This window comes from Alligator sinensis, unplaced genomic scaffold (genome assembly GCF_000455745.1).
Source record: "Alligator sinensis unplaced genomic scaffold, ASM45574v1 scaffold543_1, whole genome shotgun sequence".
Lineage (NCBI taxonomy): Eukaryota > Metazoa > Chordata > Crocodylia > Alligatoridae > Alligator > Alligator sinensis.
In genome coordinates, this window is record NW_005842055.1 from 2544996 (window position 1) to 2569387 (window position 24392).

A 24392-nucleotide genomic window follows, 5' to 3' on the forward strand; every position below is an offset into this window, starting at 1 on the left:
CCCAGGACAGGAATGTCCAGAATGCAGAGGACCCTGAGGAGGGAAGCCAGTCTCCATGCCCCAATTCTTGCTTCATGCTCTCACCATGGCAACCCTCTTTCCAGCACTGGAGGGGCCCCACCTGCTTCCAAATACTGCCATTCCCTTGGCAGTAGAGCTCAGGAGAGAGGGTACATTGTCTGCAGAGTGTCAGTGGGGGGCTGAGAGCAGTGCATCCTGGGATGCTGGAGGACCCAAAATTGTTCACCTTATCTCCATGGGAACAGACTGCCATTACTGCAGCATGATGACTTGGGTAGCACAACCAAGAGCTAACAGTTGCCAGAAATGGAGTAAATTTGAGATGCTTGGAGAGCACTTAGCAACAATTTTCCCTCATTAACTCATGGACGCTTATGTTTCAAGTGTCATTAGCACATTGTGAGGGTAAACAAAATGCTAACCTCCACCCATTCATGCATCTTATTTGGCTAACATCTCTTTGAGGATCTTTTGCTAGGCACTTAAACTGAATGTGTCTGAAATCCATCCAAAAGGCTCTTTCTAAAATGTCCATGCTTGTTGACTTGATTGTAAATCCTACCCCTAAATTTCACATCTTAAGCATATAAAATTATAGGTTTCTTGCTATCCTTAGATTCCTACAAATATAACCCAATTCCACCTATTATATTAGCCATCCTACATTGTCATTGACTGTCATCTTTGCTTTGCCAGCACTGCCAGTCTTCACTATTCATTTTTAAGAACTTCCAAGCTTTCTCCCACATTGTGTAGCACATCAGTGATGTTCAGGGTTACTAAATTATGGAAACCTATGGCTCTGATTCATTTCTAGTTTACAATGGCTTTTCCCCAAGCACTTTAATTAAGTTTTATGGATCTATTTGTGGCTTAGAATGGCTTTAATTTGGTACAGAATAGTTTAAAAGAATAATCTCTAAATCTCACTAATGAAGAATTAGATAATATTTACCTCAGTATCGCCCCTGAAAATAAATTTTGAGATTTGTTCTTGATGCATACTTGCACATATCATTTATATAATTTATTTTGATGCACTGTGAGTTTTGACAATCCTCCATACTTTATTCAGTGGACTAGATGGTCCAGAATAACTCCCCTTAAAAACAGCTCTTTTGGAGAGACAAAATATTTGATAAAGAATAAAAATGCAACTGAAATTGATGACTTTTATGAAAACCACTCAATTATTTATTGGAATGAGAGTCGACTAGTATGAGAAGAGGACAGACATGAGCAACCACAACAAAAATACATTAAATCAGTCAAAGATGATTGAAGACTAAAATAGTCAAAACATTAACAAGCACAAACTGGAGTATGCATTATACAATAATCTAAGGACAACTCTAAATTACATATATATCTCAGCAGTCAGCAACCTATGGCCTGCAGAGCCGTTTTACCCAACTCACAGTGCCAGAGGATTTTGGAAAAGTTTTTGTGGTTGAGGGGTCTGCCCATGTAGTGGGAGAAGTGGTGGAAAGGCTGCAAAGGTGAGCAATGATTCCAACTCTAGCAGCATGGCTCAGGTTGGAAGCAGCCTGTTCTCAAAGCGAATATGTTAAAACAGTCCCCACTCCAAAACAGTGCCAACAACCAATACATATACTTTATATACACTGGAAGAACAACTTCTAATTATGGATGTGCATAACATCTGAATTGTTTACATTCTTTAAAGAAAGCGACTTTTTTTGACAAGAGGGCAACTACAATTTTATTATTTCAAATGCTGAAGATGTGCCTTTGAATGGATAAAACACACTTGGCTTCAAAGGTGGTTTTACCTTACGGTACCCAAAGTATTGTATTTGATAGATACCTGGTTCAGTAGTATTTGGGATATGCCATTCTATTGTAGCATTGCTGTGACCACGTAATCCTTTGGACCAGTAAAACCTAATGGTAAGAAAACAGTAACTAATCAAAAAAATGCAGTGTACATTAATGAGTTCTAATAATCCAACTTTTCTAATGGGCTGAAACAGACAGATCTAAAAGTCAAATCATTGTGAAAAAAATGCTTCCCCACTCATGTTAAACAATCCAGCAATTAAAAGAATCACTTTTATTTTTGTCATGACTTAATATCTCTTTGTATTATTAACAAAATAGAAGTAGCAAAAATAGTTTCATAGTTTCATAGTTTCTAGGGTCGGAAGGGACCTGGGCAGATCATCTAGTCCGACACCCTGCCATGGCAGGAAAGAGTACTGGGGGTCAAACGACCCCAGCAAGATGGTCATCTAACCTCCTCTTAAAAACCCCCAGGGTGGGAGCCTGCACCACCTCACTTGGAAGCTGGTTCCAGACCCTAGCCACCCTGACCCCACAAGATCCCCCCATAGCCTTCTCTTCTGGAGGCTGAACAGGTTCAGGTCCCGTAACCTTTCCTCATAGGACCTGCCCTGCTGTCCCTTGATCATGCGAGTGGCCCTCCTCTGGACCCTCTCGATGCTGTCCACATCCCTCTTAAAGTGCGGCTCCCAGAACTGGATGCAGTACTCCAGCTGCGGCCTGACCAGTGCCGCATAGAGGGGGAGGATCACCTCCTTGGTCCTGCTTGAAATGCATCTGTGGATGCACGACAAGGTACAGTTGGCCTTCCTAGCCGCCTCCCCACACTGCCGAGCCATGTTCATCTTGGAGTCAATAATGACTCCAAGATCCTTTTCCACCTCCGTGCTGACAAGAGGGGAGTTCCCCAGCCTATAGGTATGGTGCCGGTTGTTCCTCCCCAGGTGCATCACCTTGCACTTGTCTGTGTTGAACCCCATCCTGTTCTCCTTCGCCCATCCTTGTAACCTGTCAAGGTCCGACTGTAGCCTGTTGCTCCCTTCTATTGTGCCCACATCCCCCCACATCTTGGTATCATCAGCAAATTTGAACAGGGTGCTTTGCACGCCCTCATCCAAATCACTGATGAAGATGTTGAACAGGGCGAGCCCGAGGACCGAGCCCTGCGGGACCCCACTGCCCAGTGAACAGCACTGGAATATATCTGATAAAACTACACACTAAAACGTGATATATCTGTTGCCTATAGAAGTATTTTAGCAGATAATTATGTGATCCCAATAACTTTATTGTCTAAGTACTACACAGCATAATGATGATTATAATATTAATCAATTTATCCTCCACTTCTTTGTGAGATAGTAAAATATCTTCTCATTTAATGGAAGGGGAACCTGATGCACTTAAAAATTAAATAACTTTAAACCTGTAACAGATCTGGTCAACCCAAATTTTCTGAATCAGTTCTGTAGCATAGCCACAACCTTCCTTCACACTGTGCAACTGCTGAAAATGTATTTGGGAAACAGAAGGAATCTAGATTAACATACTGAAGCCTGATGCTATTTAACTATACAGAATATACAGCTCAGCACTACAAACTTCCTACTACAGACCCACTCAAATCTCAAGAGGAAAACATGTCCTATGGGGAAAAGAAATAGTTTTAAAAAGCATGCAAGTATACTAGTTCAGATGAAAATGTTATCAGGAAGCCTCCTCAGGTCTAGGACAAAAATTCTGGTCAGAGAGAAAGCCATAACCACTGCCAAGTGTCCTGATCAGTAATAGTTATGACACACACTTAGGGTATCTGACACCAAGCTTAAAAGACCAATATATGTGGTTTGGAACAGGAATTTAGATTTTGGTCTCTCCCAACCCAAGGAAGTGCCTGGATCACTGAGCCTTGAGATAGTCTAGGGCTGCTGTCTTTCATGGGCACCTATATACATGATGGACATCTGTTTCGACACATGCTAATTAGCATGCTTCGGAGCAAACTCAATTAATGAAGATTTATGAAGTGAAGTTTATGGGCTTATCTATGAAAGGTGTTTTGTAAATTCCCTTTGAGAATTAAGACTGAGAGATTGGAGAACACACCCAGAAAGTTGTAATATATAACCAAGCCCTCCAATACCACCTGCACTCATCACCTCACAAATCTCAAAAGGGCTTTTATCCACTAAACTGTGTGTGGGTGTCAGAGATGTGTGCACAATGTCAACAAATTTAATTAAATGTGGCTATTATTTTGATGTATTTTGAGATCCATCTGGGTAAATGCTTCCCTTAAATATACATGGGGATAACAACGGTTGTACAGAATCTGGCTTCTTTGAAATAAATAAATAAAACCTATTACCTTTATGAGAATAGATTATACTAGAAGAAAACTTCAGAGAAAGGAGAATCCTGACACACTATAACTATGTAAAATAGTAACTACCAACGCCTCCCCCCCAATACTTAGAAACACTGGAAAAGCCTGAACAGCAAAAGAGAAACACATCACTTTGTATTTCACAATCTCTGATATGATGCTGTCTACCTTCTAAGATTCCAATGTTAGTTTGGTTAAATTGTGCCAGAAACTATCTTAGAAGATATTAGAGAAGTATGTTGATGTCCCTTGGTTACCAGAATAGATTCAGAAAGCAATTGGTTGCACTTGGGCAGAGAGAATTATGCACTACCAAAAAAGAATCATTGTAAATTCAAAAAAGTAAACGCAACTGATGCAAGCGCTGTATTGGGAACATTGTGACTTTCATTTCGTAATGTAATGTGTTCTTACTGGAATATCTCCAAAGTCTTAGTGATCCTCAGATGGACATTTTCAAGTCTATTTTTTTTACTGATGTGCAGGAAATGGTGATAGTTATCCGTTTTTATTCAAATGAAACAATAACTGCTTTACACAGTCATTGGAGAAAACATCCCTTTATATTCTTTGTATGTAACCTGACTTTAACTCTGTGAATTACAATTCTGAAAGACACATTATCTTTGTTTACTGTTGTATTTCTTTTTGTTAACATTGGTAGTTTTACCACACGTTGCTTTTCCAGTTCCTTCCCCTCTCCCTCTCCTTCATTTCTAATCTTAAAATCAAAGAGCAAAGCCATTCAAATAAAAAAGCAAAGCCATTTAAAAGCTTCCCCTAAAAAAAAAAAAAGTATTGGTGGAAACATTTTGTGCCATTCTTATTGTCATACTATTAGGTTGTATTGCTCAAAGGGTGGGGAACAGGATTGTAGATCAGGATCTGTGGATTCTTCTCCTGGATCTGACACTAACCCCTCTGTGCTATATCAGGTAAGTTTCTTTTAATAATTACTCTCTCCACAGGATTGCCATATGTTAATACACACTGCTAAAAATGTAATAAAAAATTATAATATAATAAAGGGCTTAGTCTGTGTGTCTGTCTGTCCATAATGCTTTTGACCAACTGTGCATGGACCACTGAGAGGGAGGGTGGCAATTGCCTGCATGGGCCCAGGCTGTGTGGGCCCAAGTTTGAGCCACTGCTGGGGAAGTTTGAGGTGGCGGCAAACATGCCCCAGCCACCCAAGCAGTGGGACTTCCCCATGCCTCCTTGCCTGGGGGGGGGGAATCACAGTGGCAGTGCCCCCCATCCCCGATGCCCCTCAGAACAGCTGGCAGGGAGGGGGGGACACAGTGGTGGTTGTTGTCATGGCCAGGCAGCAGGGCGGGAGGGAGGGGAGCAGAAAAGGGGCCCTGACAACAGCCAGCAGGGGACGGGAGGTGATGGGGAGGGAGGGAGGCAAAGGGAGGGTCATGGTGGCAGCTGTTGTTGGGGCCAGGCAGCAGAGAAGGAAGGAAAAGAGGGAAGTGGGGAGGGGAAGTGGGGGGTCATAGTGGCAGTGCCTCCCCACTGCCCGGCTACAACTACAGCTGGCAGGGAGGGACGGAGGGGAGCGGGGATGGTAGGGGAGGTGTGGGGGAAGCCCTGCTGTGAGGCAGAGGTGGGCAGAGGGTGGGAGCCCTTGCACCAGAGACTGGAGGAGGTGGCAGCAGAAGGAGCCTTTACATGGCCGGACCTGAAGGATGGAGGGGGGAGAAGAGCAGGGGGCATGTAAACACTCCCTGAAATCTGTCATTCTTGATGGGCAATTAGCTAGTATACAGTTAATAAAAATGGGTTCACTCAGCCTAGCACACACAAGAATTTTCCTTAAAACAAACTAGAAATTACACTACAAAAGACAAGTGTGGGGGGAGAGAGAGCCCCAGAATGTGGGAGGTACAAAAGCGCTGCTCCCACCCCTTCTATCCCAGGTACAGTGCTGAGAATTAAGGCTCTAGACTTTTAACTTGAACCAATATCATATATCTTCCTGATTCTGTGCTTGAGGTAAATTCAGATATGAAGCCAGAACATTTTTATCTGATTCTGCTTCCTTCAAGCCTAAAGTAAAGGCTGCTGATGTTCAAGGACAGGAACTTGGGGCTAGAGTCTGGGTATTTTAAAGACATAATCAGGTGTCCCTAGAGAAAGCCCAATGTAGGTAGGAACAATCTACACACTGAGGCTGTACCAAAAATCAGGCCTAATGCAAAGTTATGCATAAAAATATTGTTTTTGCAGTGTTAGCATAGACCAGTTTGAGGAAAATCCAAATAGTGCTTGAACCTGGTCCCTTGGGTTTTAATTAATGAGATCATTGAATTGAAAATACTCAGGGGAATTTGTGAAATAGTCCTGTGGGAGTTACTCACCTGGTTTCCCAGGAGGCATCATTATGTACTACACGCCAGCTTCTAGAAACATTCTCATATTTCTCTACTGTAAGGAAGGTGTGATCAGTCTGGAATAAAATGAATAGCACCAGTCATATACAGAATGGCCAGAAGAATGAGCCTTCCAGAGCCTAAGTTTAAACTGATAAACAGGTGATACTTATTCATTTTTAACTGATAAAGCACAACACTAAGCTTAACATATAATGCAGGATATATAAAGCAAACTACTTGTGAAAAACTGCAAAAAAATTAAGTCAATCATCATCAATTTCCATCAAAGACTGCTGATAGGATAATTCTCCATTTTTAATAATGTTTGCCTTTGTAGTAAAAAACTATACAGATTGAAATTACTTTGAATTTCAGAATGAAAGCTCTGACTTTCATTCAGTTGTACCAGAGTATTAAGAAAAATGTCTGGATTGTTTATATCAGAGGGGGCCAAACTTTTTGCTAGACGTGTCACAAATTAAGTCCCATATTCCACTGAGTGCCATTCCAATCCACTTCCCCTGCCCAATCTGCTGATCTGTTTTCCTCTCCCTGCCCTATCTGCTTCTGTACTGCCTGCTCCTTGCTCCCTCCCCAGTCTGCCACGTGCCACACTCGCAGGCTGCTGGTGCCACTTGTGGCATGCATGCCTCAAGGTGGTCACTCCTTGCTTATGTCATCAATTTAGTATTTGAAGATTATCATACTGACACCCTTTAGCTAAAGTTCCAGGGTCTTGAGCCATAATAAGGTGCCTTACACCCTCTGGCACTGTGTCCTGAATTGGAAACAAATAGGTCGAGGAGTGATCTTGAAAAATATGAAACAGAGGATAATAAGAATAAATACACTAAAAATTAAATGAGACTTTTTCAGATTGAGAAAAGCAGAAATTCAGACTGGGGAAGGACTTGCTAGGCTTTAGTACTGCAGGAAGAGAACCTGGAAGAGAACCATGAGCTGAATAAGGGACAACAGCGTGCTCTTGTTGCAAAAAAGAAATAATGACATACTGTGTGTCACTTGCATAAAAGCATCACTTGCAAATCAAAGGGAGTGAATATTCCACTCTATTCAGCACCAGTGAGGCCTCACCTGAAGTACTGCATCCAGTTTTGGGCTCTGCCTCCAAATTAGAAAGAGTCCAGAGAAAAGCAACAAGAATTCTGAAAGCCCTGGGCAACATGACATGAAAGGCTGCAGCCAGGATTATTTAGTCCAGATAAGGGAAGATTGAGGGGAAATTTGCTTCCTCCCACCCTTCCTACCTCTATGTTCTTTTGTTTTATTCTCTTTTTAAAAACTTCACCCAAGAAGATTGATGCACAAAAGCAACAGCAATTACTAAGCACTAACTACTCTGAAGAAGAAAAGATAAACAAAAATCTGACACCACTTAATATTACTTACCATATCATCTGCCCAATTTCTGGGATTTGCACTTACAAAAGTTACTTCAACAACTTCTCCCTGAGAAAATATCAGAATATTTTTGTAACTGGTTCAATGTTACATATCAACAATATTTTTAAGACATCCTCACTGATATTACCGCATCATCCTTCTTGTTGCTATGGGATTGAAGCTTATACTGTGTGCATGTCACATGCAATTAATGCAACACAATGAACTCTAGAGCCATTTGAGCCAGAGTACACTGCTTCCAGGCTCAGCATCTACATGTGCACCCAGGACAGCAGCAATTTGAGCTGAGGTGGAGCAGGCCCAGGCTGGCAGGAAGCATGTAGGATCAGCCCTAGGCTTCAGATGGTAGTGTCAGGTGGCAGAGGGGCTGGCAGGAGCCAGGGGTTTGGTCCTAGGCTGGCTGAGCTGACTGGGCACAATTTGCGCCTGGTGCTCATCATCTACACATGTGTTTGGTCACACTTAATAACTCTGGCATAAGATAGTGCTGTCCCTGACAGTACTATTTTATGGTGGATTTAATTAGTTTATTGCACCCTAATGCCAGTGCATGTGTAGACTGAGACACTTTACTAAAGAGCTAATTAGTCTACTCTCCAGTAAACTGCACATGTAGATACACCCGCTTTCCCTCTCTGTAGAGGGAACTTTCCCTCTCTATAGAGCCATAACATCTCACTCTCCTGACTGCAGCCTGACCCCTGAATTCTCACTGTCACATTAAGAGCATGTTTACTCTGCCTATGCATGCCCAGGAGCTCAGAGAAGCCCACCATGGACACTCAATTCTATTTCATGTATGCTAAAGCCTTGAAATGAGACAATCTATTCTAGCCTCCTTTGCATGACCGTGAGTGCACGTAGTCTGCCTCGTGTTTCTACTGGTATATGCTCAGGGTCCTTTGAAGACGGCTCATTGCTCATTTCTAAGATTTGGCATGTGCTGAATGGGAGGTGTGTGGGTAGGTATGCTTCACAGTTGTTCCGCTGCGTTTGCCACAGAAGCAGAATAGACATGGCCTTACAGCATGATGCTGTTAACTGCTGAAGATAAGTATCTTATTCCTATTCGGTAGCAACTTAGGGTTTACTTGTAAAGAAACTGTAACACAACATTTACCATTTAACCTTTTTAAATATAGAAATACCAAGGGGATTCTTCTTCAAAGAGAGATGTCAAGTGTTCTTTACTTTTTATTCATCAATTCTAACCAAATTCCATTTAAAATATTTTAATGAAGGATAGGCTGTCTTTATCTTGTTCTTTTTCTAACCAAAGGACAAATTATGTTTATAGAAAACCACTTATACAGTTATCCATCTCTGAAAAGCATGTACTTTTCACAGTAGTTCATTCATTTGCTTTTTCAAAGGGAATTTTTGCTTTACTGCAATAAAAAGTAAGGAAGAAAATTTCTTTGGATTTAAAACCAGTTTTTTCAAACATATGAGAGCTATATCGGTGCCTGAACATTTCTCAGCTCTCATTTGTTTAAACAAGAGCTCAATAAAACTAAAAATAAATTTAATTTCAGATTTTTTCCCCAACACATATATAGGAAAGTTAGGTTGCTGTTATAATCAAACTTCATAACTACTTAGTCTTGATACCATAGATCAGATGTTACTCTTGTAACCTAAGTCCATTAAAATCAATGGTGTCTTGGATTTACACTGAAATGGTGTAAAACCAAGCACAATGCCTATTTGGAAATCTCACACTAGTTAGCAATATGATTAAAAATTGACAAGTGCATCAAAAGGCTAGTTAATAAATCACATTACACAGATATTCTTACCACTCGGTAATGTTGTTTTACTTCCTGTAATACATCTCCAAATGTTTTATTCAGTGGTGCTACATCAGGTAAAACAGTGGGTAACAATGTCAAGTTGGTTACATTAAAAAATGGTGGCTCTGGACCTTTGGGTAAATCCTGAACTTCATGCTGAAAAAAGAATGTGCGTGTAACATGGAGAAATTTACTTTGACAGTACCACTACAGTACAAACATGACCAATTGTATGCTGATGCTGTCCTATTTTCCAAAAATTCAAGAAGCCAAACATGCCATTTAATAAAATATAACAATAATTGGTTTGAATGTCAACTTGTAATACGTTCACCAAAACGTACAGTGAAGGGTCCTTGTTGTTATGCTACATTCAGTACTACTTCATTCTGGGATATAGTCTACCTATAACATCAGCTATAACCACTGTCACATCTCTTAACATCTTAAATCCTAGAATGTTTATGACCTTAACAGTATGATACTTATGTACAAGCATGCAACTCTTTCATGTTTGAATTTACACACCACAGGATCCTGATTCAAAATATGTGACAGAGAATGAAGCATTTTTTAGATTTTTGCACATCCTAAAACTTCTCAGGGTTGAGGTCTTGATCCTCAAGATATTTCTATTTTAAAACATTAACATTTCATGATTCCAGGAACTGTACAGACCCTAAGGATCTGGGCTTACTGGGAAAAGTGTCCCTTCTCTCACACATTTTGGTAAAAAATTTTGAGAATAATTTTAAGTTTAGATATATACAAGCTTTACTAGTTTCGTATCCCATGAAGGAAAAAGTTCTAACAACCTGAAAACTGATCTAATCCACATCCAACCCTGAACAGCATTCAGCCAATAATTTTAACAGCCCAGAACTATCAAAGGACAGACCCACACCACTGTGACTCCTTTAACAGGGTGACAAGTATAATGCCAGCTTTCTACCACCTGGAAATTCTTTTCATTAAATGGGAATTCCCAGGGTACTGGTTGCTAACCAGATTTCTGCTAGTTTTGCAGTTAGAGCAGTGTAAAGCAGCTACTATACTTACTCAAATCCAAGATGAGATTTCTTTCCTCATCCAGTATGGGGAATAAAGCCCCTCATCTTGGATTTGAGTGCAAGGCAGACAGGGGGCAGGTGGCTGCTGTGGCTCTAACTCCAGCTCTGAGCCTGCCTGGAACCAGTGTCAGAGCCACAGCAGCTGTCTGCCCACTCTATGCCTACTCTCTGAAGCCTCTGCCCACCCCCATCTTCCCCTACAGTTTCTGCCCCCTCACCCCCACTTACTGTCAGGCACAGCTCCAGCTCTAGCTCCGTTCCTACCCCGGGCACAAAGCACATGGAAGCTCCATCCCCTGCCCAGCCAGTCAGTGGTGCAATTCTGGCCCAAGGAAGCTGCTGCGTGGCCAGGCAGAGACCACATTCCTGTGTGCTCCATGCCTCAGGATGGAATGGAGCTAAAGCTCATCTGACCATGGTAGTGGGGGGAAGTGGGGCAGAGTCAGTGGACAGGGAGGAGTGGGGAAAGAAGCAGAGGCTGTGAGGAACAAGTAGGGGGCAGAGTCTGCAGGGGGAAAGTAGCAGTGGGAAAGGCAATGTAGCGGGGAGGACAGGCTGCAGTGAAAAGTGGGGGGAGGCAAAGGGCAAATTGGCCACTTGCGCCTCCCAGAGACATAACCCCCTGTCACCGCTTTCCCTAGTATAGCAGTGTAGGGGAAGAATTTAACATGCTCCTTCAACAATTAGATTCTATACCTGGAAAATTAAAACAAATTCATAAATTTCCATATATAGGATCTAATGATTGGGGACGTTGTCTTAAATATGAAGTTATCTTGGTTTTGGGTATCTTGGATCTTACCTACCAAGATATGGTAGATAAGAAGAGAGAATCAGGGCCATCTTATTTAAAGTATAGGAAGGTAAATATCATGTAAAGCCTATTTGCAAGGCAATATATACAGGTTTCCCTCACTTTATACTGTACATGTGTTCCTGGAAAACGGCGCATCATTTGAATTTGCACAATGGGAACTCACATTACAATGTAACAAATAGGAATACATTCCAAGACCTCGACTGTACTGACCCCCAGACCCATTTCTACCACTTTTACAAGACAGTTTCGGTACTCACTATCAGCAGACAGTACATATGAGCACAAGGTGGTAGTGAATGTTACCATAATGGGGATGGCAACTACAGAAACACGTGTCGCAGACAACAAGTGAGGAGCACAGATCCACACAGGAGACTATGTTTTGATGCATGTCACTCCCACAATGCACCACACAAAACACCTGACTTCAGGCTTCCACTACACCGATTGCATAAGAGCGAATTTACCTTGCATATAATGAATTTTTGGTATAAAAAGGGTCATCGCATAAGAGCTAATTTGCAAGTACAGAACCCACATAAAGTGAGGGAAACCTGTAGATATGAGCACATATTGATTTCAAAACGTCATAGCAGCAGGCAGTATACAGAAAACTTTGATTACCTTAGCTATAGCCCTTGCCAGCCTTCTGAACAGCTGAATATAAGCAGATAGTGTGTGTGGCCCATAAATGGTGGATGCTGCCTCGTATCGTTGAACCTACAAAATAGGAGAGAAGATCACTTCATTTCTGGTATAGATCTTGTTGCTGCTGCTATTTTTTGTGAAAAAGAATAATCGTTCTGCATGCACATAATCTTACATGAATGATCAGAACACCCAGAAGAGTACACAGTAAAACATATTTTGAATGCCTTTTTTTCTTATAGCAATTTATATACCTGATATTCTTCATAGGTTGCAATATAATGGGTATAAATATTACACAAGCCTGCAATTATAACATTCATTCCATGTGTCCCTTGGGATTCAAATTCCTTTAAAACAAAAGAAAATTATTATAAATATAGAATTCCTTTAATAAAGATAAAACATACTATTATAAAAATCATGTATTCGAAAGTCAAATACCTAAATCTTTTTAAAAGAGCCATGGAAATAAATGACAAACTCTGAGACAATCTTAATGATTATCTTAATATGCATATATGGTGATAGTTAGGATTAAGAAAGGGTTATTAATATGTTTTTGGTCACTAAACAAAAATGTCAGTGATGTAAATGGTAGATTTACATCACTGTTGTTATAGTTGAGTTATAGTTTCTGATTTTTTTCATGTGTCACTATGCTGCAGATATTGAATCCTGTCCTCAGGGCAGAAAATGACAAATCTCCTTAGGCCAGGACATTAATTTACATAGTACAATCTAGTGTTTCCATTTGTGTATATGTGTTGTTTTAAAACCTCTGGTTGAAAAACTAATATCTTCAGAATATGAGGGGAAAAAGAACAATGCAAATTGGAGACAGATGTCAGGCTGAAGAAAAATGCATAAACTCTTGGAAGCCCGTTTCTTTCAGTTTTTAGTCAGTAACTTACACTTTTAACAGCTTCTCTCAGTCTACGCCCAGACATCGTTCTGTGAAGATGAAAATAATGTCAAACATGTAAAATAATATAAGGCGGAGAAAGTGCAATGGACTGAAATGTAGAGCAGGTTGTAATCAGTGATAGACAAGCCTCAGAAGAGCATGCAGTGTGGTGCGCCCAAGGTTCTTTCAGCCTGAAAGATTCAGCTGAATTTCCCCTGAATTATCTGAATACTGAACAAAGAAGCCTTAACTCTGCAACTGTTTGGCATTTATAAATCACTAACAGCACATAAAAGAAAAGTTATTTTGTAATATATTACCAGCCAGTTGCAATGCTTTATAGGGCCTGAATGAGGTCTAGAGTCCCTTTAATTACTCCATTGAATCAAAATACCTACTGATAGTTCAGATATGCATCCCTCTCACTCCCTATCCCTACCCTGTGTTAACCCCCTCACATTTTCTCCTGTAGTCCTGATTTTTCACATTTCCCATGGGTCTCTAACTTTCCTGCCCCCCCCCCCCAATCCAACATCTCACTGTATTGTATTATAATGTAAAAGTCAAAACAAAATGTTTGATCTTATTGAAACACCATCAAAACAGGAATGTCCAAATGATTCAGCCTGATTCTCTCCCTTCAACAATCTTCCCAAAATTAACCTGTTCCCTCTTACGATGATTTCAATGAAAGTACATTTTTTCATGGAACATAGTTCACTTTAAAAAAAAGTTTACAGGTTCTAGGAAGCTACTTTTAACCTAAGCTATAGATAGATAATTGCTTTTCTACAAAAAGGAAAGATAAAATTGGAATCCTCATCTTACCAATAGGCAGCTAGAAAGAGCACTGACATGTAAGGAAGCATTTTATAGCACTTTACATACCTCATTAACAGTTACACAGCCATGTAACCACAGTTTTTGGCACTTAAATTCCATTTCACACTGCCAACATACTTACTGCAACAGTGATAGTGGTGGTGGACGGCCCTCAAGGGATCTATCCCAATGCCTGAGTCGGTCAGGACAAGTGCCCAGAGAGCAGGAGACCTGAGTTCTAGGTCTCCATCACCAGGAGCTGGTTTGAACCTGCATCTCCCTGCTTCCCAGCCAAGTGCTCTAACCCGTAGACTACAAGTTAAGCATTATCCAGACATCTCTCCAACACTCCTCTTCAAGCTGACCCACTGCCCCTTGCATTTAATATTCATTGGATAAAATGACCAGAGAGCAGTGGGGCAGATCCTAACCCACTGGGAGCAACAGCTCACACTAGAACTTAGGTTGCTCCTTTCCAGAACAGCCTTCACTGCAGTGAGCCACACACCCTCCAAGTTGTTCATCTTCTCCTAGCTCCACACATCCACTTTCTTGCTTGCCCTTGGTGAGTATGCTAACCATTAGGTTACAGAACTAAAGCATGGGAAGGCCCTCTGTTCCCTTTAGCATCCAATGCCCACTAGTCATGGAGTTTTGCCCCGCTGCAGTTTCAAGACTTACATGTTGTATGCAGGCCAGAGCAGGCTCAGAGGGCATGTGGAGTCTTGCATGCTGAATTACAAACTGTGCATAATTGCCAAGTATATGGCAGTCATGCAGCTATGTAACAAAGTAAGCAAGTAGCTAATTAAACCGAAACAGGAGTTTTAGCATATAGCACCATGTATCGGTTTGGTGGCAATTTGCAGTCTGATCTCTCTTCTCTAGACAAAGTTGTACATGTACAAGTTGGATGTAAAAGCAGTCTGCTCTGTTATTCTGAATAAGAGTATAAAAAGTACATACGTAAACTCTCCTGGAACAGCAAGAATTGCCACGGACCCAATGGTAATGATCTGAATATCAACAATTTCAGGGTGCCAGGGATAAGGGAGCAACATCTAAAAAATGGAATGTAGGAATATATTTTTTAAGTCAATGAAATATACAACCTCGACTACTCTCCTGTTTTGGCATTTTCTATATTAATAAAGATATTGATACAAATACATTTTAGTTTAAAGAAATGTATAGTAGCTGTTATTCATGTTTTGCCATACTTATTCCTTTATATCACATGTACATTACTTTATGCAACCATCCTTGGAAGCATGATTTACTAGAAAAGACTGAAAGAGCTAGACTTATTACATCTGAGAAGACAAAACTGAGGGGAGATTTGTCCACAGTCTCCAAATACTTGAAGGACAATTACAGAGAGGATAGAGATGGATTCTTCTACGTGGTCTTAGGGGATAGGACTAGAGCAATGTATTCAAGCTGCAGCAAAAGAAATTTAGGTTGGAAATTAGGAGGAACTTTCTGATTATGAGGATAGTTAAGTATTGGAACAGGCTACCTAGAGAAGTTGAAAGTTTCCAGGCTTGGAGATTCCACACAATCAATTGGACAGAGGTTTGGCTGAGACGGTTTAGGCAGTCCTGCCTTGAGCAGACGGCTAGACTGGATGGCCTTGTGAGGTCCCGTCCAGCTCTATTTTCCTATAATTCTTACAAATTAAGAGTGGAAGAAACCTATTGTGTTATCTGCTCTGTCTACATGTGAACTCTGTTCCTTGTACTGAATTCTTAAATGATTTTTCTGTTCAATCTACAATGACTAAAGCAATAGGTTTTCATTTTCTTCTCTTGGGACATCAACATGGCCAGGAATTATTTTTTTTTAATATTTTTTTTCTGTGTAACTGCACCAAATTATTCCAAATTAACTTACCTGACACACTTAAATTCCTCTCCCTGTTTGATGTGTTTGGGAAGCTGACATATCACACTTCAATATACTAAACATTTTTACTTTTTCCCCACAGGCCAAAATTCCATGAAATAAATTATTTTAGTTTCTTTTAGCATAAATTCATGATATTAATAAAATGTTTTTAATGGTGAGCTGCCCAGAACAGAATGAAATGGCTTTGGTATAAGATAACCAATCTTGTAAAGGAACAAGTTTTCAGAATCTTATAAAAGACCAAATGTTTAGGAAATTGAAGATCAAAATCACATCACTTTAAAAAGAATAAAAAAGAAAGAAAAAATTTCAAATCTTGCTAATGAGCAAAATTTTCAAAAGCACTCGAGTCTAACTCTCACTGATGTTTAATAAGAGAGTTTTGCTTACACACGTCTAAATCAAGGGAGCTTGAACCTAGTCGGTGGGTTAGATCAAACCCATGCAGTTGAGGCATTTGGCCCATGGGGCTCCCTCTGGGTCTGAAAATTTGGCAGAAGGGGAGCAGCAGTCACACCCCTGCTACCCAATTCCTGGACCCATGGGAGCCCCAGAGGCTGGATAGCAAGACCCTTCACACTAAATTGGACGTGCAGGGTGGTGCAAGGCCTGATCCTGGCATAGGGGCTGGTCAGGGGTGGAATAAGGCACAGGCCCAGATGGGAATAGCACAGGAAACCAGGGCGCAATCCCAGTGTACAGGGCCCAGTCCCAGCACATGGGGCTAGACAGGGCTGGTATTGGCATGGCATCCAGGGGAGTGTGTAGATGAAATGGGGGCCCTAAATTGAAGTGGTGGGTTTTAAAAAGCACCACTTCAATTTAGGGCTGATTAAACCCCCATGTTGTGCACACACCCTATTGACATACCTGCCTCTCCAGCAGGGAGGGGAGGGCAAGCTGCCAGCAGGTGGAGTGGTCCCTGGGCTGCAATGGGGGGCTTGTGCTTCCCTCCACGGTAGCAGCAGCCCCCCCCACCCCCAGGCAGCACCTGCCCACAGGCACCTGGCTCGGGTGGTCCCGGGGGGCACTGCGGCCATGGAGAGAAGCATCAGGCCCCCACACAGCTCAGGCAGGCAGGCAGGCAGGCTCTGAGGAGTGGGGAAAAAAAATGATCAGGCTCGCTGCTTTTCTTGGATGAAGCCTGCCTTCCCGGGCTGCTACCAGGCTGTCTGCAGGGCTTCCTACAGAGCTGCAGAGCTGCATGGAGCCCAGTGCTTTGCTACACGGCTGGAGGGGCAGGAAAATCAACAAACCTTGGTGAGGGGGGCAGCAAACTAAAACTCCTCAAAGGAGTTTTAGTTTGCTGTGCCCCAAGTCATTTAAGGCACATTACGCCACCGAATTTCCTACAGCGGCTGGAATTAATACGCGATACATCGCCGATGTGTGCAAACACTGTCACCATTAAACGGTGCAAAAGCATTTAGCCATCTTTAAAGTGTTGCGCACACATGCCTGTTTCATGTACACACGACCCAGGTGTCTGGAGGCCAGCTGAGACCACATGAGGTCTGATCCAGGAATGAGGGTTTGAGCAGATATAGAACAGGGTCCAATCCTGGCACACAGGGCCCAATCCAGCCCACAAACTGGCTCTAGGCCACTGCTCTGGCCCACAAGGCGAAAGGTTGAACAGACTGCCCCACTTCGTAATAGGGCACAAGTCTCTGGGGCTTATGCATACCGCTGCAACAGTGGGTCCTGGTGAGGACAAGGAAGACTTGAGTCCGCAGCCATGCTTCAGACTTGGAAGCTCAGACTCATCACCAGCGCTAGTGAAGGGCTCAAGAGCAGGCAATGGGAACAAAACTGGACTGACAAACATCCACGTTTGGAACATGTCTTCAGACTCAGGTCCCTCATTTTATTCTCCATATCACATGTCCATGATTTTAACCTACCCTCCTTTATAAGATAATGGTATAGACTAGCCCTGTGTCGCTCAGGCACTTTTGAAATGCTACTTCATATTTAATCTGATGTCTACTCCTGTTGCAGCACTAAAGGTTCTTTCCTTAGCAACACTGCCTCTTTTTAGACTGAATTTTCCAGTCATTTTACCAGGGTGAGTCCAACTTTCTTGTTTTCCTGTTCTCCATAGATTTCTAAATGGAGCCATATTTAACTCTATATAGTGAAATATTCAGAACCTTGACATGTTAACCAAGACAAAAGATTTGATATTCCAATGACATTATCCTTTTAGTCCAAAATTTCCCAGAATTACTTTGAGCAATTAGAAAACTCTTGTACTATTATATTATATATTTTGGCCAGCAACCAAAGTTCTAACTGATCTTTCATGCATCACCATATTCATTCTTACATAAGGACAACCTGATCTTGAACATTTTCTGGAGTGCATACAGCACATAGATATATTTCCTTCATTGTGAATTATGCCCATCTTTTCTCCAAGTTAAGTTCCATGACAAATACGTAGGGATAAAACACACTTTTATCATCAGTAAACTTCCTTGCATCTTTTACTCTCTTTCAGAGTATTGAAAATTTGTTTAGGTTTACTTCCTATTTTCATATTTTTTAAAAGAAAAGTCTCTTTAAAATGTCATATCATAACACCATTCCTTGTCTACTTCTTTTTTACATCACTGGTTTTATTACAGTTGAAATGAAAATGAAAATCATTCATCTAGGTCTAGAGAAGTCCAGAATAAATCTGTAGCAATGCTATATTAAATACATCCTACCTCTCCTGTATTAAAAAGGATTGGCTTAGGTTTGTGGCAATCTTTCGTTTCATTGGATGGTACTCCAAGCAGCTGATCACGAACAGCATCCCAGAATGGATCTCCTTCTACAGCACCTGTAGATGAAAACACAACTTTGCTGGTTTTCCCTCGACATACATTTGTCAAATTCCTTACTTGCATTTCCCAGAAATATTTATCTATCTAGACTGAGATTTTTAAATGAGTTTAGGGGACCTGTGTAATAGGGCTACGCTAAATTTCGATGGGTGTTTCATTTCGAAGCTGCTTCGATGAGTTTCAAGGTTGAGACATCTAAATTGAAATGAAACAAAAGGCTTCAAAACAGTTTTGAAATTAAATGAGAGTACTCAAACATTTAAAAAATTTCGAAACATTTTGAATTTCAAAGCTGGGCATGCTTGCAGCTAAGCAGAAACTAAGGAGAGGGAGGGGAAAGAGCGGGGAAGGACTGCTCTGATATTGACTATGTAGCAGGCCAGTGACTGTGATCCTTCCCTGAGGTCCCTTCTAATCCCAGTGCTCTGGGGGAGGGACCGAAAAACAGCAAAAAATGCATTGTTTGAACTGAGCTTTCTCTGCCTTGAGGTTAGCTTATTGAGCTGTGTCTTCCAACAGCTCCGCATCAGAAAGGCTATCACTTCCTACTTGCATCTGTTCCTAATACCCTTTATTATTATGTTAATTCCTTTCAATTTATTCCTCCCCCAAAATCCTCTTTTTGTGTTTGTTAGTCTATTTTGCTTCTTTTCCCCAGAAAATAAATCTGTGCTTTCTCTCACAGTATGCATTCCATTCACTGTTCAGGGAAACACAGCATATATTACATATCATCATATGCACTTTATACAAGAACACCTACATACATGTATATATTTTATTTATTACATAAATATGTACATACAATTATCTACATATATTACATAAATACATATTACATTACAGAAGAACACAGATTTTCCAGCACACCAAAGACACTATGAAGTGTACTGGAAAGGCAGCTGGCAAGCCTTTGGGGAGGGACGGAAGAGGGGGTAGAGGGAGAACTGTAAGACTCCGCCCCCCCCCCCCCAAACTGGGACACAGCCTCTTTCCTACAACTAGCAGGCAGGAGGCTTCTGGTTCTACTGGAAGTAAGGAGAGGGGAGCAATGCCACTGCCTGAGTCTGCATCCCCTCCAATAGCACCAGCCATACCCCCCAACCACAATGACAACAAGCAGCACCAGCATGACAGTCTCCTCCACCCCTGTTTCACTTCCCCCAGCCTTGCACTTCATCTCAGACATCTGGAGCAGCTGGGGTGGAGACCATGTACACCTCTCCCTCACAGGGCACCGGTGCGACCAGGCAGGCTGTCAGTGGCCTCTCCATCAAGCCGAGGTGATGGATAAGTTCCACACAGCAACCAAGATCATGGGGGCCATGAACCACTTAGTGCAGGGGTGGCTGGTTGGGAAGGGCAAGCTCACCCTTGGGTTGATGGTCACTGACAATGGAGCCAATATAGTCAAGGCAGTCCATGATGCCAACTTTGTTGGCATCAAATGTGTGGCACACAAATTCCACCTCATAGTCAAGGATGCCTTGGAGAGGGACAGGGCTGCCAGTGATAGTGCCAGCACCACCAGCAAGCTCATTTCCAAATGCAGGAAGGTGGCAAGCTATTTCCACCAAAGCATAAAGGGGGGCAAGATGCTGCAGGACAAACAGGCAGAGCTGAACATCCCGCAGCATAAAATCATGCAGGATGTGGAGACTCAATGGAACTCCACATACCTGATGCTCAAGAGGCTGGTGGAGCAACAGAAGGCCATCTGGATGGCCTTGGTAAGAGAAACTGGGATCAGTGGCCCTCTTAACAGAGCTGAGTGGGATACCATCTCCCAAATCTTGCTGGTCCTCAAGCCCTTCCTTGAGGCCACCAAGATCCTCAGCATTGGCAATGCCTTCCTTAGCCAGGTGATCCCTGTAGTGAGAAAACTTCAGAACCAAATGGAGAACTTCCAGGGGATCAATGTTCCTGGCTAGGGCAAGCCACTGTTACCACACATGCAGGCACTGGTCAGGTGGCTGAAGGAAGGCATCAGGAAATGGCTTGATCCCTTGCAGTCCAGTATGGTCCATGTGCTGGCCACCATGTGTGACCCAAGGGTGGAGGGGAGTGTATGCAGCAGCAAAACCCTGGATCACTGGATGGAGGTGCTGGTGAAGTGAGTCAGGGAGGCAGAAGGGCACAGACAGTGGGACATGGAAAAGGGGGATTCACTGTCCCGTGCCAGCACACTATCCACCAGCCAGTCTCCTCTTCCACCACAGGTGCTGCCAATATGGGCCAAGAGCATGGCTTTCATGGGGTCCAGAGGCACGAGCCCCACCATCAGGCAGGTAGTACTCAGGCTTTGGTGGCTGTGTATCTTGCTGAGGACAAGAAGCTACTGCTGTGCACCCCCTTGGCCTATTGGGCAAGCCACAGCCAGATGTGGCCTGATCTAACCACGGTTGCTCAGAAACACCTATCCTGTCCACTGACCAGTGTCCCAAGCAAGAGGGTGTTCAGCATTGTTGGTGATGTAGTGACACCCCACCGCACCTCCTTGGATCCTGATTTGGTGGAGCAGCTGGTGCTCCTGAAGGTGAACCTCCCAATCCTGGGGTTCCCTAAGCTCCATGCGCAGGTGGAGTGAGTGCCACCCTCCTAACCTCATCACTTTGTCCACACTTCCTTCTTTTTAACATTGGGTTTCACAACCATTTAGTGCCTCACTCTCAGAGCAGGAGGGGGCACTCAGTGTATCACCAGCCAGCAGGGGAAGAACATGTCCCTACTGAGCTCCCATGCCAGGATGAACTTGGAGGTATGGGCAGGGGTTAAGGGGACAGAGGAGGCCCCAGGTCCTGGACATGGCCATTAAAACTGCACCCTTCCAGGGTTGGCAGTCACTGATGCTACAGCAGCCCCCAAGAAATGCCAGGACCCAGGACCTCCCTGGTGAAAGGCAGGTAGGAGGCACCTTATAACCTCCAGCCATCACATGCACACACTGTCCTGACAGGGGAAAGCCCATACCCATCATATCTTTGACAGATGTGAGGCTTGCTGGTTGCAGTGGAGTTGTGAGGCTCCAGGTGAGCTCAGCTTAGCTGCCTGGGAATTCCAGATTTCAGGTTGAAAAACCCTTTGTCAGGCTGAGGAAGCACCTGCAGTTGGTGTCTGTGCTATTTCTGGATGGAAGGAATAGTAAAGAACCCAGAGGCTGGCATGCAATGCAGGCAAGAAAGCCAGTCAGTGAAAATGGAAATGGAGGCATCAGTGGGTGAGGGATAGGCTGGGGGGGAGGGGAAGGTAAAAGTGGATGTAGTAGGTAAAAGTGGAGAGGTTACCTGGGGAGTCAGATGTTCAGTGGGTTGTAGTGTGTCAAAATTCCAATGTCTACATTGAATCCATGAGTTTCTGTATCCAGGAGGTTAATGAAGTGAAGTTCATGGGCTCATCTGTGAAAATTGGTTTGTAAATTCCCTCTGAGGATCAGGCCTGAGAGATTGGAGACAGGTGGTTGGATGTTCTTGTCTTTGATAGATTTACAGTGTGAGCTCATTCTGGTGCTCACTTGTTGCTTAGTGTCTCCTATGTATTTTCCATCACGGCATTTGGTGCCATGATGCAAATATGTATTATGACGATATCTCCATACTGGAGATATTGTTGGCAGGTTTTGCACATCTTGTCATGGCATGGTCTGGATCCAGTCAGTGTATTTTGGGGTGTAGGAAATTGGCTTCTGGTGATGAGGTTAGGGAGGTTCAGTGCTTCTTTGACCACCTTTCACAGTCAAGCCTGTGAACTACACTTTATCAACCTCCTAGGTACAGAAACTCATGGACTCAATATAGACATTGGAATTATGACACACTACAACCCACTGGACTTCTGACTCCCCAGGTACCCCTTCACCTTTACCTGCTACATTCCCTTTCCCCCCTACCCCAGCCTGTATCTCACCCCCTGACATCTCCATTTCCATTTTCACTGACTGGCTTTCTTTTTTTTAGTCCACTAGGGCCGTGACTGAGCTCGAGGGCAGCCCCCCTATCTATTATCTTTTCCAACAAGATATGGTGGCAGGCAAGAAGAGAAGGTGCTCACAGGGTAGAGCTGGCACGGTCACAGGGCCCTAGGGGTATCATGGCCATCTCTAGGGACCCTACTCCATGACAAAGTACAGTTTCTCAGAAACCCCTGTACCTATACCTCCTTGAAACCTGGCAGTCTTCATGGCCTCAGCAGGTGCTACCATGCCTGCTGTTTTCACCCCACTCTACTTTAACACACACACGTGACATGAGTTTTGCTTGTCAGCACCTTGGGGTACAGTTTCCCAGAAACTCTTACAGCTATCTCCTAGAAACTTGGCAGGATTTTTGGCCTCAGCAGGGGCTATCCCTGCTATTTTCATTCAAATCAGGAAAGAAATGACAAAGTTATAGGCATTTTCATGGTTCCCCATTATAGCCTATGGGTGAAACGTTAAAATACCTCAAAACAGCAAAACAGTTTTGATGAAACAAAACGGAACAGTGGTTCAAAACAGTGACACAAAACACTGTCCCTTCAAAACAGCGAAACAGAAGTCAAAATGAAATGGTACTCTTTTGCATAGCCCTACTGCATAAATCATTTTCAAATAGTCATTTAACTTTTTAGGTTCCTTTATAGATCCTAGTCCTAACTTATCAGTTAGATAATGTGACTGTCACCATAACATCTATGTAATGAACATGACTTATAGGGGTGTGCAAAATGGACTGTATTCAATTCAGATTTGGCCCAAATCAGGGGACAGTGATTTGACTCATTGATTTGGACCACTGTCCCGATTCAATTCGGCTGGATCTGAATATGAAGATTAAATGCTGATTCAGAGAATCTGAAGATTAAATGCTGATTTGGAGAATCAGTGATCTGGCTATAGACACAACTTTAAATGTTTTTTCTACATACCTTGAGGTACTAGGCATGGCTTGTGAACACTGAGATGGTGGCTTTGAGTGTCCCACAGGAGTGCAGGGGGCCCCCCAAACGCTCTGCAGCAGACCTAGAAGTGGACCAGAAGTGCTTCTGGTCCACTTCCAGGTCTGCCGCCAAGCACGTTGGTGACTTCCCTGCACTCCCATGGGATGCTCCATCCGCTCCACCATCTCAGCATTCATGAGCTGCCTGGTACCTTGAAGTATATAGAAAAAACATTTAAAGCTGTATCATGAGTGACTACATGGAGCTGGGAACCAGGTTCAGGAGCACAGATGGTCTTCTCATCCATTCTACCAGTCAGAGGTCGAGGACAGCACCACAGCAACTGTGCTAGAGAAGTCAACTCACAGCTTCAGAGCTGGTGTCACCGCATAGGATTTGGGTTCCTTGATCATGACCTGTACTTCCAGGATACAGCCTTGTTCAGGTGAGATGGACTACATCTCTCTCCAAGAGGTAAAAGTCTCTTCTCTTACAGGTTGGCTGATCTCCTTTGCAGGGCTTTAAACTAGGTTCATTGGGGGACAGGGATGATGATGACAGGGAGAGGCCAGGTATGACAAACCACAAGCCATGCACTGGAGCAGTCCAGGTAAGTAACAAGGGCCCCGCTAGGCAACAGCATGGGAGATTAGCAAGGGCACC

The 24392-nt window shown here is 42.9% G+C and overlaps 1 protein-coding gene across 1 annotated transcript in view; it reads right to left on the reverse strand.

Moving 5' to 3' along the window:
- Positions 1 to 1736: 1736 nt before the first annotated feature.
- Positions 1737 to 24392, reverse strand: part of ASAH2 (N-acylsphingosine amidohydrolase 2) — a 47229-nt gene continuing 24573 nt past the window's right edge. The window contains exons 12-20 of the mRNA XM_006022943.1: positions 18696 to 18811; positions 15040 to 15134; positions 13259 to 13298; positions 12599 to 12694; positions 12321 to 12416; positions 9813 to 9962; positions 7999 to 8058; positions 6574 to 6662; positions 1737 to 1926 (exon numbers count right to left, since the gene is read on the reverse strand). Of these exons, the coding sequence (XP_006023005.1) occupies positions 1737 to 1926; positions 6574 to 6662; positions 7999 to 8058; positions 9813 to 9962; positions 12321 to 12416; positions 12599 to 12694; positions 13259 to 13298; positions 15040 to 15134; positions 18696 to 18811 (932 nt within the window). The remainder of the gene's footprint in view (positions 1927 to 6573; positions 6663 to 7998; positions 8059 to 9812; positions 9963 to 12320; positions 12417 to 12598; positions 12695 to 13258; positions 13299 to 15039; positions 15135 to 18695; positions 18812 to 24392) is intronic.